Below are 12,768 nucleotides of genomic sequence, written 5' to 3' on the forward strand. Positions count from 1 at the left end.
ACAGGGATGAGGTTTACTACTCCCTCCATCCATTTGTTCTTCTCCACTTCTACTCCAAGGTCCTTTGAGAAGGATTGGATGTTTCTCACTCTGGAACCTGCCAGCATGGCTCCTTTGGGTGGCCACGCACAAGACGCGACCGTCTGCTTTTCCTCCTTAATAATACTTTGCATGCCATCACCCTATGCCAGTGGTAGGCAACCTGCGGCCTGTCAGGATAATTCGCTGGCGGGCCACGAGACAGTGTTTACATTGACCGTTCGCAAGCATGGCCGCCCGCAACTCCCAGTGGCCGCGGTTCACCGTTCGTGGCCAATGGGAGCTGTGGGAAACAGTGCAGGCTGGCCGCCGCTTCCCACAGCTCCCATTGGCTGGGAACGGCAAACCTCTGCCACTGGGAGCTGCGGGCGATCAATGTAAACACCGTCTCGTGGCCCACCAGCGGATTACCCTGACGGGCCGCAGGTTGCCCACCACTGCCCTATCCTATCATTCGACCAATAGTCAGGCCAGATAAAAATTGAAGTGTCCAAATTTTTTTCCATACCTTTTCTCACATGGATGCTCATGGGATAGCTTATGTCCCCACATCTTAAGCCCTTCCTTAAAATCTCTGAGAGAACCTCTTTAGCACATGAACACAATAGTTTATTGTAAAGGAAACATACAGATTATAATAGTCCATTCTAAACAAACTTGTTAAATTTTTTTCTTTTACAAAGTTACAGTGTACATCAGATTACACTGTATTTTAACTTGTTTTCATGCCCTCTTTGTATGAAGGGAGGGATGTAAACTGTTAATGTGGCCAACATGCAATAAATATTTGTGAATCACTGATGTTCCTGGTGTACAACTACACTTGTGAGTTGTGGTGTGTGTTGGGCTTTTCTGGCTTCTTTACTGCTAATAAATCTGTGTTGAATTAGGGATTAGGCAGAGGAGACATATTCATGCTTGCAGGCTTTGTGCATAATCTTTATAAAGAGAAACAATATGTACAGGTGAGTGGTCTGTATCCTTCAGTGAGTAGTGCCAAAATACCAGCAGTGATATTATTTCTCCTCCCCCGCTCCCCCCCGCCACCCTTTCCAATCTATTAAAAGTAAACCAAGTACACATCAGTTTGCCCCATTGACAAATTTGAAAGTAAAGTGATCGCTTTTGGCAATGCCAGGTTGATTGGTTTTATCCAGATTTGGGAAGATCACATAAACCACTAAAAGCTCGATTGTTCCCAGCCATGATCCAAATCTATGGGGAAGGAGATAGAACATAAGGCGATTTCTTACCTTTATCCCCTTGCACTTCTGAAAACAAGGATTGCTCTAGGCTAACACCTGATCCAAAGCCCTTTGAAGTGATGGAAAGACTGATTTCAGTGGGCTTTGGATCAGGTCTTAAATGAAACTGAAACATTTTAATCAAAATCAGTTTCCTTTTCTTTACTAATCCACATCCTTTAAAAAAAGAGAGAGAGAGATTGGCCTGAAAAACATTTGAAATAATTTTATATACCAAGGACTGTGGAAAAGAGAATTTTGAGCATGAGTTAATCAGCGTTTGATGCATGAGGTCAATGTTATATTTCATGTGTTGCGTGCTATCATCAATATGCAATAAAAGCTATTATATTATTTATCTTCCTATAATTTTTAGGAAAAAGTAAATGGAGCTAAGAAACAGAGATGGGTTAATGAATTTGGAAACTAATGTTAAAATTTGGCTGTCATCATTATGCAAGTAAGTAAACTTTAAAGCAGCAGCTATAGAAATGAGCTGCTCACTCTGACTCTGAATAAGTAGTGGGGGCCGGTATCTTTATAAAAAGTTCTGTTTAAAAATTGTACTCAGGCTTTCAGAGAAAGCATCAATATCGGATCCCAAAAGAGGATCCTAAAAATCTGATTCCTTTCATTCTACTTTCTTCTCCTTCTGTTACCACAATGAATTTCACACATTTTCTGTTGCTTCTCCAAATGTGGTGTGGTTTATACATAACATGAACAGCATAGTTAGAGCCTTGCGACAGGGTTCCAAATATCTCCATAACTTGAAAATCCCCTCCAGTGCTTGACACAAAGCCAGTCAATAACACAGGGAGTGTTTTTCAGTTGTCATCAGCTCATCGAGAAATACTTGAGTGGGTTTTTTTTTCTCCTCCTTCTACGGCTTTTATTATTAGAAAGCAGCACGATTGTTTGAAAACTCCAGGCATTGCTAATCTGAGGAAGGGAAAGGAGAGGTGGTGCCACACATCTTGCCTTTCAAAGACCTTACACTTTTTTTTTTTTCCAAAATGTTTGGCAAGAAATATCGTGAAAATCAAAGAAATCTGTACCGGCATCTTTTAGTTTGACTTGACTATTGAAACATGTAGAGTTAAATAGAGATTGACACACACCCCTGGTGAATGTAGATCAAAATAGGTTGAAGCAAAGTGAAATTCGAGGGTGTATTAAAATAGTCATTTTGCAAAAATTTCTTTTGTGTTTTTGAAGATGCAGAAGAGGGAGGAAACCTCAGGAAAGGCTGTATTTTTAGCTTTTCTTCAGACCCTGCAAATTGAACACAAGGGCCAGATTCATCCAATGTCAGTGGCACTAACCAGGGGTGAATTTGGCCCATGATGTGTTTAAAAGTTATCCATTGTGTACACCTGCAATAAAAGGGACACGGTATAATTAAGTTTAACTCTAATGTCCTATCACTGTTATAATAAGAATGGATTAACACTAGTAAAATCAACCTTTGAGCAAGAACCTTTGTCAGGCTTTTCAGAATTAAGTATTTTTTGTTTGACTGTCCATTGAAATTTTTAACAGATTTCAACATTTATATTAAGATAATTTATGATAAAATACTGATTTTTTTCATTATACATTTTGGGTTTTATTTTTTTTTTTTAAACTGACACTTGCCAAAAAACAATGTTGCTTTCTTGTAAGGTGTACAGCGCTGAGTTAATAATTCCTCTGCTGCGTTCATACTAAGGAGTAAGTTAATAGTAGTTTTGAGAACTTTATCTGAGGTTATGGAAGAGAATTTGTGGATGTGGTGATCCTGGCCTGAAAGGTAACTTCAGAATGGAAATCACCGGTTGTGTTATAATGGTCTGATCAAACCTGATGTTGGATCTGTGATGTAACTTCATAATATTTGGCAGGAATGTAATTCAAATACACAGAAAAATGTTTGCTTCCCAAATTGCACTGGGGTCGTTGTTTTGCATCTTAAGGGGGACAGGCATTAACATGGGACATCTTCTGCCAGGGTATGAGCCACTGCAAATCCTCTGCAAAATAACAGGTCAGAACTTCTTGAATAGTTCAAGACACTAGTGTGGTATTGACCAGAAACTCCCAAACTGTGCCAAAAATTAAGATGCTAACCATTTTAATGGGAGAACCGTGAGGAGCAGAATCCTTTTGTGCTGTATCCATGCAATATAAATCCAGTACCTTAGAGAATTCAATATATTGAAGTAATTGTGACATCAGTTCTAGTATCTGACATCACGAGGCATCACGGGGGATTCAGTTTTGGTTAACGTACATCTTTGCATAGGTCTCTTGTGGTAGCTAGTCCATGAAGGTTATTTTGTTAACTATTTTGCAAAAAATATTTTTTGGGCAGGAAAGTGAGTCTAAATTAGAACTATTAGTCTGCTTGTGAATTAAGGAAAGAGTAAGTGGATTTTTTTCCCCACAGCCTCCCCAAGTATCTATGTGCTAGGGTTGTTCCAGGCTCTGATCTTCAGCAGCAAAACCAAGCTTTTGGTGAGATCCACTGATATTAAACAGCGGTGATTCTGTTCTACCTCATAGCAGCTCTGTAAAACCAACCACCTTGATGCAGCCAAAAGGAGTGATAAGCAGAGCTTCACTGATGTTTAGAGGAGAGAATTAGATCATAAGGGTGTCTTGAGTTCAAGCCAGGGGAAACCATCTGCTTGGAATAATTGCTTACATTCTGTTTGGTGCTTAAAGGGAGCTGATTTATGTCTTTCTGCAGGTGTATGAGGTTTTCACTTTGTTGCATGGGGCTGCAAAAGTACCAGTGTGTAAACCTTTGGCAGAAGTTCATGGATTCATGGGAATTATAAAAACCTGCAAACCATTTACAAGTTTTGGATAGATCAAAATACTCTCTTTCCTGTGTTCAAAATAGATGGTAACTGTTGTGAATTTTCCTGTTAAAAAGAAATTAACTTCTGAATCAGGCTACATACAGTTTTGATTTTTATAATCTGGTACCAACAAAGCGAAGTCTTTAGACCTCTTGAGCATTCCATTTTGAAATCTCAGTGTCAAATGATGTGAGAATTAAGGGATTTTGCCCTGATGCTTTAGCATTGCAAACTCTCCTCTTCAGGAATCAAGACATTGCAAAGTTAAATAAATCGAAGGGAGGGTTAAGAATTCCTGTTTGTACGTACTGCTTTGGAGGAGGACTGGGTCATCTTAACACCCCAGGAAATGTGTAAATGTGGCCTAATGATTCCCAGCTCCACACAAAAGGAACTCCTAACCTTAATTTAAAGATATTGGTCTGCTTTGTGAAACAGACTAAAAAATAAAACTGTTTCCAATAAAAATTTCCTGTTTCCTCCTTAACACATTTGCCTGCTGTTTCTTGATAGAAAGCCCAAGAATAAAGACTTCATTGTGTTTCCTTTTTATTTTTTGTTCCTAAAATAATTTCTTGTGTATTGGGAAATTTTGAAAAATGTTTTTCTCACCAAAAGCTTTCCATTGCTTAAAGAGAAGTAGCACAGGGCAGATTCTGTCTGAAGGGCCACATATAAGTTCACATTTCTTGCCTTGTGAAAATACTGAATTTTGTAGTCTAAAATGATGGGTTTTTTTATTGACATGAGCATTTGAATCTATTGCTAGTGGCAGACTACTTATTTTTAAAAGGAAATGGCACATCCTTGAGACACGGACAGTTGTAGGAGCTCCACTTGTCTGTCAGACTGTAAACCAGTGGTGGGCAAGCTGCATGTGGCTCATCAGGGTAATCTGATTGTGGGACATTTTGTGAGGGCTTTTATATACAAGTGTCACTAAAGCAGATTGGCAGATGGTTTCAAATCATTTGTGTGAGTTCCCTCCTTGCCTGTGTCCCCACTGAAGTCCCTTTTCTAATTAAGGTAGCCCTCATCAACGATATGCTCAGAAATCCATTTATAACCAGGGCTCTGGCCTATAACCTGGATTTTCTGGGCTCAGGTAAAGATGTAGAAGCAGGGGCCCAGGTGTCCCTCTGCCTTCAGTAGCTGCCTCCAGACAGCAGCTGCCATCAGCATCATCCCAGTGGCCGTTCCCATCAGCTCCTTCCTTTCCTTTTGTCTCTGTGCCCCAGTACCCAGACAGGCACTGATGCACCCATCCACACTTACTCTGACAAGCACTCATACGGACTCACTTTTCACCTCCAGCTGGGTATGAGCCCAGGGCAGCTGGGGATGCCTAGAGCCTCAGTGGCGATCATTCTGACAGAGGAGAAACTGTTCTGGGCATAGGCTTTAGTTGTCCTCAGCCCAGGACAAAATACCCTGGCTGTTCCACACTGATTTTTTTAACTAAAGCCTTTTATTTTCCTGTAAGGTTCGCACTTCATTTGTGGCAGGAATGGCTGCTCTCCATCTATTTATTCATTATTCTGTAAAACAACAAGCTTTGCCACACAGTGAAAATTATCTGTTATCAGCAGTTTAATAAGCTGTTTGTTCAGCACAAACTAGATGCTGAATTCTCATACTGTAAAACCTGGTATTTAAATCTCTTTGAATAGACGTTCATGTTCTATATTGCTTGTCATCCTCTAGCTGATAGAGCCTAGCTATGCTGAAGCGGGGACAGATGCCTCCTAAGCCACCTTTCTATTCCTCTGATCCTGGGCCAATTGTAATGAAAGAGTCCCAGACGTTACTTAGAGCATTCTAAGGGCAGATCTAAGTTCTGCCTGCTGGAGCTGTCCTATAGGAACCACTCACTCTGTCAGCCAAGGATCTGCTGGCATACTATTCACTCAGCTTCACTGCTTACCTGCTCCTCCCTGACCTGCTCTTTGCAGAATGGTAGGAGTAGGTGTCATAGAGCCAGCTACTCCACTACCTCAGAGGAATTCCTGGTTTCCTTTTTAGGGCAGCTTTCCAGCTGATTTGCAGTGCAAAACAGTTGGAAAGGGGCCAAGGAAGTGGTCCATAGTTTCCCAGAATGCTTTGAGATAGATTTGGGATAGCACAGTGTCTGTGGGTTAAATGAATGCTGCCATTAAACATTTGGTCATATCTCACGTCCATCATCGACTACTGTAACCTGTTTGATTTAGAGGCACTCGGGTGCTGTATATCAGCTCTTCTGCTGTTGTGGAAAAACCAAGAATAACTAATTAGAAGCCAGATTTTGCAGGGCTTTGGAGTGGAGGCTGGAGCTGGAGCATAGAGCAGCTCCGGAGCAGTGGAGCTGCAGGTTTTTGCCTGGAGCTGGAGCGGAGCCGGAGCACAGCTCCAAAGCCCCGAGAAAGGTATTTAGGTGTTGCTGTCCTCAGTGCTGCAACACCTACCTGATTTAGGAGTCTAAATTTAATTTTCAAGAGTGATTTTAGGCACTGAGGAACCAAAATTCCATTGACCGGAATTGACAGAACATGATTTAGCTTTCTTAATGCCTAAATACCTTTTGAAAAATGAGATTTAGGCTCCCAAATCAGTTAGATGTTGCAATACTGAGCTCTGCAGTGCCTAAATTATCTTTTAAAAATCTGAATCCTAGGCTTTTAACTCCCATCGATCCTTTTGTAAATTCCACTAGATGCCTATCTACATCTGTGGGCACCTAAATACCTTTAAAATCCTGGCCAATTCTGTAGCTTTTAATCATGCAAAACTTCCATTGAATCAATGAATACTGCAGGATCTAACCTATGAAAATGAGAAATATTGCAAACACTGGGTTTTTGAAATATTTTCAAGAATTTATTTCAGATTAATAATTTAATATGTCATTGCATTGGAACCTCTTTTCTATGAGGCCATTAATATTTTGTTGTTGCCTTTCATGCCCTTAGCAAGACCAGTCTCGAAATAACTTTGTGTGGGATTTCTCTCAGCATCCTTTCACGTACCACTGGACTCTGCCTAAATTAAAATCCAGCACTGAGTAAAGCCCCAAGTTTCTTATGCTTTATAGTTGGAAATGAAGTAATTTTTTTTCTTATTGAATAGCTGGGTGGATGTGGCTGCACGTGCTTGTTCTCATGTGGTCCCTTAATCCGAAGATGAAACAAACACAAATTGCACAAATACTTGCCTGGCTTTGTTAGTGAGCAGGGATTTCTTACTGTTTGTTTGTCTATCTTGAATGTTGTGCTCTGGCTCTCCTTAGTATCTTGATTTGGATGTGCATCTTAGCAGAGCAGCAGTATACGAAGTTCAGCAAAACAGAAAGCTCTTACTTTTTAATTCTGCAATATATCTGGAAGCTCAGAGTAAGTGAAATTGTTTTGGAGACGCAAAAGAGTCTCACAATTTCTTTTGACTTCGTGTGCGCATCTTTAGGAATATTTTATAATGTGTGCCAAAAGCATGCTATGATTTTAAGTATGCAAGTGAGGCATTGTTTTAAGTCCACTGCTACCAGACCTATGTGCTGTAACTCGTATTCTGAAGCAACTGTATTAAACTCCTGGCATGTACTGATAGCAATGGTATCTAGTCAAAGTAGGTGGCAAAATTGTCTAGTCACTTGTGTCTAATTAAGCCTGTTTTGTTCTGGCCCATCAAGAAGTCCTGAATGTAGTCAAGGCTGAATAAACATTAAGAATTTCTGATTGCTCACCACCTGTTTGATCAAGTAAAATGTTAAAGAGCCAAACACATTACATGTATTGGAACGGCTCTGGAACAGTACAGGACTGGACAGTAACAGAGGAGTTAGTTTATTTTCACCTCCCCCTCTCACACCAATAAGTTTCAAATTCTTATTTCTGTATTAGCTATTATTGTCAAAAGCTAAAGCAAAGACAGTACTTCTGTGTACCCTATTAGGTTTGCAATGCATATATGCAGAGCTTAAAAAGGCAAGTGATCCCCCGCACATTATCTTCAACATCAAAGCAATTGGGTTTGATTTTTTTTCCCCCACTTGCCCAACTTAATCAATTTGAGATTAATCTCTTTTAATAAAAATGGACCATAAACTTGAAGCCCCTGATAAGAGAAAATGCTTCAGTAAATCACCACTATTCACTGAATTTTTAAGTTTGGCTTTCTGGTTAACCAAATTTAGTAAGAATCCTGCCCTTTGATTCTTTTGTTAACAAGCTGCAACAGTTTGCTATGGAGTGTATGAATTACCAATACTGTCCTTTTAGTTCTCATTATGGACCATTAACTCCTAGATATGATCAATTCTAAGCAAGATACTAAAATATTACCCAATTTATCATTTTCCTGAGTGTTTAGAAGAGCAAAACTAGATTCAGATTCTCCTGTCAGTTGAAAGAGAGCTCTTCTAGCTCCATACAGTTCTGATTAATCCATAACTGATGCTCTTCTAGAGCTGAACTTAACATCCATTACATTCTTCAGGCGTGTGACCTATTGAGACATTAACTTCTCTATTTCTTCTGGGATAAAGAACCCAAATTAATTAGGTATATTGACATGCTTGACAAGAAAATAGAACCCTTAATCAGTATATACATTTCCTTTCTCCCAGTGTCATGTGCATATTTGTGAATTATTTCATTTTGAAGAGTACTGGTATTTTCGGGTGGAGGGAGAATAATTTGCTTACAAACAGTGCAATTCATAAATGACTTGGATACCTCCAGTGCTGCTCAGTTTTAACTGAGTAGTAACTATAAGCTTGAGTGAGCTGCAACACAATGTGTCAGTTGTTCTTAGGCTTTTGGTCTATCAGTATTATCTACATGATGTTAAAGCACAGGGTATTATAAGCTTTATTAGGTATTTCTGACTAGAGAGAATAGCTGTGCCAAGAGATTACACGACTTATTGAATTAATGCTGTTCACGTTGACTGCACTCTGGTTTCTCTGGTTTTAACAAAACCTGCACAGCCTAGTCCATAATACCAACAGCATTCATCTGTTTTATTTAAATATTGGCATTGAGCACCTTGTAAATATGAGATGAGTATTAATGTAGTTCCAATATCTAAGTTGTGTTTGGTCACAAAAGGAAAGGCAAATCAAACATGAAACAACAAAGCTTGGAGAATAAGCTATATTTCAGCTAGGATTTTGTTGAATATTTACATGCTCATTTTGTAACCATAGCAAAGGAAATTTTACAAAAGAACTTTTTGCTTTGCAAATGACTAACCAGAGGGTGTTTTGCTCCTCTTCTCTTCCAGAAATTGAGGCTAAGGAAGCGTGTGATTGGCTACGAGCAGCAGGGTTCCCACAATATGCTCAGCTTTACGAAGGTAAGTAGCGGAGTTGATTTTTTCTGTGTCATCAATTTACGAGAGCTTTATTGTTTAGACAGGATAATTAATTTCTAAATGCAGTGTCAAATATGGAACTAGAGTGGGGTGTGAAGAATTGAAGCACTATCAGATCCTGTACTGTGCTGGTATCTACCATCCACCACATGCAAACACACAAGTTGGCGAGTTTATACTAAAACGTACAAAGACACTCCAACATGGTGGCAATTTTAAATAGTTTCACTTCATAGATCTTTAGTTTAATGCAGGGATTCCCAAAGTTTTTCTTAGCCAGATTTGAATGACACTCATGGACCCCTCCCCTTCCCATGTGTGATCTCATAATATGCCTATGGCATTTATAGCAATTAATTACATGACCATGTAAGAAAGTTTGTCATTCATTTTTGGCAGCGCTGATGCTATTTTAGCAGCTGCAAATAAGAAGGGGTAATCAACACTCTAACCAGCAAGTGCTCCACTGACCGTAGTTTTGCAACCTCTGGTCTAGAGGACTGAACAGGACTGAGATCCGAGTACACTTGACCTCTTGTCCCAACTCTGATACTCATTTACATGGGTGGGGGGAGAGTTTCAGAGTTGGGGGAAACTGAGGCAAATAATACTTTAGAGCTCAGTGAGGATTAGTTAATGGGCCAAATTAAACAGACTTCAATATGCAGAAGTATTATACTATTTGTGTTCGTGGGGATTCACCTCAGGGCAGGAGATGTCTCCACCATGTCCTTCATGGGTGGACAGCTTTTGGAACCCAGTCCTTCACTGCAGTAGCGTCCATAGCTTCTGTGCCCAACCCTTCATGCACACAGTGCCCATTGAATCTTTTCAACAGTGGATCCACCAGTCCAATCCGACTTCTTACTAGCAGCTGTAGCCAGAGAAGACCCTCCAGTGGAGCCACTGCCAGGAAAAAGAGAGAGAACTGAGAACCTATGTCAGTATGTAAGCACCTGGGCTCCTCATGGATGGTCCTTGCTTCCTGTGTGTTTTCTGGCATGAGTTGGTTTTGGGGGGCAGGGTTCATTCTGTGGGGTTGAGAGAGTGCACGCACGCGCGTGCGCGCGCACACACACACACAAATTTAAAGATAAAGCCCTAAGGAGATTTTTCAATTCCCAAGACTCTCAATGCCAGTATGTTTGAGGGAGGGATTACTCTAGGTCACTGCTTCTTCAAAGTCCTTACTCCAGCAAAACTCTGACTTCACTGGCAGTTTTGTCTGATAAGCACTTCAGGATTTGTCTTAGAGTTTTTAAGCTACGTCTGGTTTTCACTAAAATGCAAAGTCTGTTTTTAAAAAGATGCAGTGAAAGTCCTTGGTTTTGTCTGGTTTTTGTTTATAAAAATTATTTGCATCCTTGCAAAGTTATGAAGCACTGTCATAGCTGCCTGTTCTTATTCATAAAACCAAATCCCCAGCTGTTAGTTTTAACACTGTATATAGACAATCCACTATTTACAGAGAATAATGGTAGGAAATTGAAGCCAGTGCTAAACTGGCCCTCTTGAAAAATGAGCCATTTGAGCTTTAATTCGTAGCTGCATTGGCAATGTGAGAAAATAATAGCAGTCGCAAAGACAGCGGTTGGCAATTTTTTTGTTTGCCTGTTTAGAAATGAAATTTCCTTCTATTATGTTTCCTCTCTTTTGGTGCTGACACGGTGCGAAGAACATACTTTCTTGGGACGTGTGCTTGGGGACTGTAGATTCAATACTGTCAAAATCCAGGGGGCAGGGATTTACATTTGGAAAGTTTGGATTCTTAGGCAACTTAGTGCTTTTGAGGGTCATTTTGAGCATGCTTTACTGTTATGCAGAATCTCTAGGAAATTGTTTGTACACAAAATTGCTTTTCCTTATTCTACAAAAATCTGTGTGGTCAGAAAGGCAAAACAGCTGCAGCAGTAGCTTTAGCCCCTGTTCATATATTACTTGAATACTCAGAACTTTCAGTGGCTTCAGTGGGAATTTTGGCTGTGCAAGGAATCCAGGATCAGGACTTGTGACATTCAGGAATCTGTGGAGCACAGTAAATAATATTTATCTGGGTGCTGTTTCAGAGCTGTAGTAAATTTCCAGCACACTGCCAACATTGTTTCCTCCTCCTTGCTCTCCCAAAGTGTTTATCTAAACAATCTTTTAGGGAATGAAAACAGCATAGGGCTCTTAGCAGTTTGGCTTTTTTTAATTTCAGTTCCTATCTTCTTAATGTCATAAGTGACAGACTATTAAATTGCTTGATTAACAGCCAGAGATTTTGATTTTGCTGACCTTTTGCTTTAATGTGAGGTATACAAGCTTGATCAAAGTGCAAATATTTGTTTTAAACTAGGCTAGCTTGACTCAATTGCAGCTTTTGATGACAGGCAGATGGCTGCATTCAGCTTGTTGCTGCCTCTCTTTCCTTGTTTCATCTTTGCTTTGCTCAATATTTTTTCCCTGACGCACGTGAACTTATATCAGTTATCAGAGCTACATGCAAAAGTTTCTACACGAGGAGTAAATATCTTTCTGGCATTTGAAATGGTAAGATGTGCAATTTATCTTGGAGGAGCTGGTTGCCTGCATCTTAGTGAGCTGACTCTGAGACAGCTGGCTGCTTTGAAATGAGTAAATTTTGGGAATAAGGTTCTTTTTGATTGTCCATCTCTCTTGTTTCCTTCAGATCTCCTCTTTCCCATTGACATCACTTTAGTCAAGCGAGAGCATGACTTTCTGGACAGAGATGCCATTGAGGCCTTATGCAGGTAAGTGAAATATATTGTTTTGCAAGAAAGCACTTTATGTGGGATAAGAATAACCTCAACTGAATCATTTACTAATTAATAATCTCTTTGAGGACTTTTGTTATCCAGTAGCCATGGCCAGAATATCTTAATTTAAAAAAGTCATATAAATATGTTTGGGTTTTTTATTTTAAAGAAAAGTGCTAAAAAGCAACTAGTGGCCATCTTCATGATAAATATTTCCCAGTCTCTTTAATTCCTTGTTTGATTTGACTACCTCTTCTTGAATTATTAAGCCACAGCAGAATCAGAACTATGCTGGCTAAAACTGTATTTAAACAGGGTTGTTGCTAACATCGCTGTATCATGGTGTCCATCCCAAATGTGAACAGGGATGATTTTCTGAGAACTGTGCTACTGCTACCTCACAGCCAGATTGCTAATCCCTTACTCACATTGGTGAGCAGTTACTTACACAAGTAGTCCTACTAAACTCGGCTTGACCACTCATGCAAGTAACTGATCACCAGAATGAGTAAGGCATTAGCAATTCTGCCT

At 39.8% G+C, this 12,768-nt stretch overlaps 1 protein-coding gene across 1 annotated transcript in view; it reads left to right on the forward strand.

Moving 5' to 3' along the window:
- Nucleotides 1-12,768, forward strand: part of DLC1 (DLC1 Rho GTPase activating protein) — a 354,507-nt gene that overhangs the window by 311,190 nt on the left and 30,549 nt on the right. Inside the window, exons 5-6 of the mRNA XM_074951354.1 lie at nt 9,389-9,460; nt 12,150-12,231. Of these exons, the coding sequence (XP_074807455.1) occupies nt 9,389-9,460; nt 12,150-12,231 (154 nt within the window). The remainder of the gene's footprint in view (nt 1-9,388; nt 9,461-12,149; nt 12,232-12,768) is intronic.

Source organism: Natator depressus, chromosome 4 (genome assembly GCF_965152275.1).
Source record: "Natator depressus isolate rNatDep1 chromosome 4, rNatDep2.hap1, whole genome shotgun sequence".
Taxonomy (NCBI): Eukaryota; Metazoa; Chordata; order Testudines; family Cheloniidae; genus Natator; species Natator depressus.